Raw genomic sequence first — 4,919 nt, 5'->3', positions numbered from 1 at the left:
TATGGTCGATATGTTGTTCTATGGTCGATATGTTGTTTCTATGGTTGATATGTTGTTCTATGTTTGATATGGTTGTTTCTATGGTCGATATGTTGTTTCTATGGTTGATATGTTGTTTCTATGTTTGATATGTTGTTTCTATGGTTGATATGTTGTTTCTATGTTCGATATGTTGTTTCTATGGTACTCACCAATGTTTTATGCGACGAGGTCGGAGGGGAAACCACCGGAGACACTTTATTCTCCGGGCCTGCGTGGTTAGCATAGATATATTATAAATTAAAATATATAACATAAACATCATATAATAGACATGATATATATTACCTCCTGCCTCCCTTTTCCTCCTGGTGGCGCCAGAGCTTCGATATTTAAGATTAAGTGGGTTGGTCTGTTTGGTTGGTACGTGGCATATGGTTTCGTTGGTTGCTCCTAATCCTGTTACCTGAACATAGATATCTTATAATAAAGCCTAGACATAGATATCTTATCTTTGATCAATCAAATATAGCAACTACGTGCACATTATACCTGTGTATCGATCAAATATAGCAACTACGTGTACATTATACCTGTGTATCGATCAAATATAGCAACCATTTTCCGTTATGGATAACTTGCGGCCATGTTATATTCACATAGACATCCTCTATTTTGCTCGTACCAGCGTTTATTACTTCGTATCCGTGGGTGATATAAGTTCCTGCAATGAAGGGGGGAATCTTACTTATAGTTAAGCTATTGGTACGTTTTCATTCAGCCTACTGAAACACCCAACACCCCCCCTCACCCACCAGCGTCCTGTGGAACATTCACCGCCGATTCCCCGACAATTTCTCCCCCGAATCGAACTTGATCAACATTCGTATATCCGTCAATCATTATTTTCGCTTGTACACGAACGTTAACGGGATAAGTCACGTTGTCGTCGTGGCCAGGTTGCAAACTTGAGCTGTTTGTTATAATAACAACTTTTATATTAGTAACAACTTTTTTGTTTCAGCGATTAGAGCAGCGATCCCAACCTGTGGGTCGCGACCCCAACTGGGGTCACCTGGCAATTTGCCTGGGGTCACCTGAGGCCTTCTGAGAAGTTTAGAATTTCATTAGTTTAGAAATTTAGAAAGTTAACTCCTAACAATGGGCAGCCCACCACAGAGCGCATCGCGATTTTACTATAGTACTAGACAAACCGGAACACCCTGGGCCTCATTACAGGATTTTCGTTTAATAATGGCAAATATGCTCGGAAAGCAAGATTTTAACGGCAGTTTAGCAGCCATGAAAAATTACAGGATTTACTCGTTTGATTTCAGGTAATTCATTACGTCACAAAGGCCTTTACCATGAAAATAAAAATTTAATTGCTGATTGCTGAAATGCATTTAAGCAAAAGTTTGACTTGAGGTCGCGATTTTATTGCCGGCATCAACCATAGGTAACCTACGATAGCTACTAGCTAGCCTAGCCTACACTTTCAAAAGCGACCCAACTGATTTTATCCTTGGGGTCACCGCAACTTGGCAAATGTTATAAAAGGGTCACGGCACCAAAAAGGTTGGGAACCGCTGGATTAGAGATTAAAGAATAAATAAAACAAAAAGACAGAAGGCAACAAAGGACAGTCGTTAAACATGCTTTCAGTTAAAAAATATTTCCATTTAATTGGTTGTTACCATCACACTTACGTTAACACCTGTAGTTGAATAACGAAACCATTGGTCTTGTACAATCTTTCATCATTTTCAAGTTTCACAATCGCAGTTATTCGACTGTCAGTTTCAAGTGGATTACCGAGTGAGCATTCAACAAACGACGCGTTGTTGCCTACTGTGGTACATCCTATGTTTGTACCCTGTGGAGGGGGGGGGTTAACACATCAAGTATGAATAATTATTTTCAACTTAAAGTTAATGAGAAACCAAAGTTCACTAACGACTAAACTTGCGACTTCATGGATAAGAAGTGTTGACACAAAACAGCAGGTTTTACCAATCGAAGTCCACTACCACTTACCGTTGCATTGACTTTGTCCAAACCCACATAGTTAAGTATAGGAGGAAGATACATCCTCAGTTTAGCTTGATGTGCGTCTTCACCAGGCGTTGGATTAGCAATGTTGACGCGTAAACCAATTTCCTCCTCGGTTCCAAGAAGAAGGGTCGGCACTCCGAGGTTGCCTGGTCTGTGGGGGTGTTTACGACAGTCGTTATGACAAGAAGGTTTTGTTTCATACTCCTTGTGGCGCTTATGCAGCTCAAATGGTAAAGTTGCGTGGCTAAGCTAACATACACCCACAACGGCAGCAGCATCAAGCCTTGAACCCATCTAACCTCAGGGTTTCCAGCAAGCGAGCCCACCACCAACAACAAACCTTCGACACAAACTTACTTCAACGTCACCCAATCTTCCGATCCCTTATATTTTACCACATAGTTGGCACTCATCATGATCTGGCTACGACATATTTCATCGGGTCCACAATCCTTTGATATTTGAACCTACACAAACAAACATTACACATTGCCCACCAAACATAGCGTTAACATTTATTTACATTAGTAACATCATGGCGTGGTACTTGGTTGTTCAACACGGGGTATTTGTTCAGAGGTATCATGACATTTGTAGTTGGGGGGATGGCTTCCTCCAATACATTAAACGTGAGGTCAAGTTGGATTGGAGATAATTTGTCCTGGACTTCATGCTGGAACGTAAGGGTGGATAATATATGGAAGTATATAAGCAGATTCCACGGTGGCCTCACTGTACATACCGATATATAAACAGGTAAAGTGACGCAAACGCTTTGGCGACTGGATTGTGGTTTTAACTTTAACATTTGTGTGATTGAATTTTGTTGAAGGTTGGTGGGTGAAAATGTTCCACGTGATCGTAAATCGTTTTCCAATCGCTCAGAATCAATCTAGAAAAAATATATGTGCCCAATAATGATCCATACGAACACTACGTGCCCAATAATGAACCATACGAACACTACGTGCCCAGTAATACGTGCTCATCCATATGAACTCACCCTTGCAGTAAAGTCCATATTAACAGCTTCATCGAATGAAATTGGGGTTGAGGTATAATTCATGCAAACAATAGCATTGAACCTGCACGAGGTACATGTTATGGAACGTATCAATATATATGCTATAACATACTTAAACGTGATAAGTTGATAAGTTATTCCAGTAACGGGGCTCGTGTACGCCACCGTGTGTTCATTTGNNCATCAGGATTCAAATTGATTTTTTTCACAGAAGCTTTTATTGAAGCATAAACGTTGATTATCGGCCGTGACCTGTATGAATGGGGGGTTATGATGTCATAATCTGAATAGATGGGGGTTATGATACCATAATATGTATGAATGGGGGGTTATGATGTCATAATCTGTATGAATGGGGGTTATGATGTCATAATCTGTATGAATGGGGGTTATGATGTCATAATCTGCATAAATGGGGGGTTATGATGTCATAATCTGTATGGGTGGGGGGTTATGATGTCATAATCTGTATGAATGGGGGGTTATGATGTCATAATCTGCATAGATGGGGGGTTATGATGTCATAATCTGCATAGATGGGGGGTTATGATGTCATAATCTGTATGAATGGGGGTTATGATGTCATAATCTGCATGAATGGATGTTATGATGTCATTATCTGCATGAATGGGGGTTATGATGTCATTATCTGCATGAATGGGGGTTATGATGTCATTATCTGCATGAATGGGGGTTATGATGTCATTATCTGCATGAATGGGGGATTATGATGTCATAATCTGCATGAATGGGGGGTTATGATGTCATAATCTGCATAGATGGGGGTTATGATGTCATAATATGCATGAATGGGTGTTATGATGTCATAATAAAAAAGGCTATAGCAAAAAACAAACAAGGGGGAAGATTAAAATGCCATCACCAGCCACTTATAGATATGCTGCATCATCCAACATTATTCACCTGTACATAACAGCAACTTCAGATAATGAACCAACCAATAGATCGGGATATTCATTCATATCCATGTCCAAACCACCATCCAATGAATATCCGAACCCCGTTACATTAAAGTCGATCAACCCTGATTCAGTAAGGTTGTATGCATGGATCACCTGTCAATCATGTGTGATGTCATTGTGTGTGATGTCATCGTGTGTGATGTCATTGTGTGTGATGTCATCGTGTGTGATGTCATTGTGTGTGATGTCATCGTGTGTGATGTCATTGTGTGTGACGTCATCGTGTGTGACGCCAGCGTGTGTGACGCCATCATGTGTGATGTCATCATGATGTCATATACACTAACCTGTGCAGGTTCCTCATAAACCCCTAGATTGGGGTCAGGATTGCCATGGAATATATACACGGCCCCCGACCCCTTATCAGCCCCAGGAGCCCCAATAGCGACGTCGTTTGTCCCATCCATGTTGATATCGCCCAATGTTGATATAGAGTTCCCAAACGATGAGTCAACATCGCCGTATAATCTGTGAGTCATCATTATTGGTCTTATTTCTTACATATAACGGAACATTTACATCTTGGTGGGCGTTGGACCAATCTTGCTTAACCCCTTGTTTACGTAAATATAAACGGCTCCCCCATATCTTTCCTCCTTGTCGTAATATTGTGGAGCGCCAACAAGCAAATCCTCGCGTCTGAAACATCAATACTTGGTATATATTGCATCAATACATGGTATATATTGCATCAATACATGGTATATATTGCATCAATACATGGTATATATTACATCAATACATGGTATATATTGCATCAATACATGGTATATATTGCATCAATACATGGTATATATTGCCTCAATACATGGTACATATTGCTTCAATACATGGTATATATTGCATCCATACCTGGTATATATTGCATCAATACATGC

The 4,919-nt window shown here is 40.2% G+C and overlaps 2 protein-coding genes across 2 annotated transcripts in view; both read right to left on the bottom strand.

The window, feature by feature from the left end:
- Positions 1 to 4,708, bottom strand: part of LOC108949292 (integrin alpha-6) — a 5,747-nt gene extending 1,039 nt beyond the window's left edge. Inside the window, 15 exon segments of the mRNA XM_026838038.1 lie at positions 162 to 250; positions 328 to 445; positions 573 to 703; positions 795 to 952; positions 1,689 to 1,855; positions 2,017 to 2,185; positions 2,392 to 2,501; positions 2,558 to 2,707; positions 2,777 to 2,926; positions 3,038 to 3,119; positions 3,177 to 3,238; positions 3,241 to 3,310; positions 3,983 to 4,134; positions 4,329 to 4,509; positions 4,561 to 4,708. Coding sequence (XP_026693839.1) covers positions 162 to 250; positions 328 to 445; positions 573 to 703; positions 795 to 952; positions 1,689 to 1,855; positions 2,017 to 2,185; positions 2,392 to 2,501; positions 2,558 to 2,707; positions 2,777 to 2,926; positions 3,038 to 3,119; positions 3,177 to 3,238; positions 3,241 to 3,310; positions 3,983 to 4,134; positions 4,329 to 4,448 — 1,728 coding nt within the window. The 5' untranslated portion in view covers positions 4,449 to 4,509; positions 4,561 to 4,708.
- Positions 4,557 to 4,919, bottom strand: part of LOC100182673 (integrin alpha-7-like) — a 5,112-nt gene continuing 4,749 nt past the window's right edge. The window contains exon 14 of the mRNA XM_026838036.1: positions 4,557 to 4,680. Coding sequence (XP_026693837.1) covers positions 4,557 to 4,680 — 124 coding nt within the window. The remainder of the gene's footprint in view (positions 4,681 to 4,919) is intronic.

Source organism: Ciona intestinalis, unplaced genomic scaffold (genome assembly GCF_000224145.3).
Source record: "Ciona intestinalis unplaced genomic scaffold, KH HT000050.2, whole genome shotgun sequence".
NCBI classification, from domain to species: Eukaryota; Metazoa; Chordata; class Ascidiacea; order Phlebobranchia; family Cionidae; genus Ciona; species Ciona intestinalis.
Note: the sequence above shows the minus strand (reverse complement) of the source record. Positions and strands in the feature narration are given on the sequence as shown.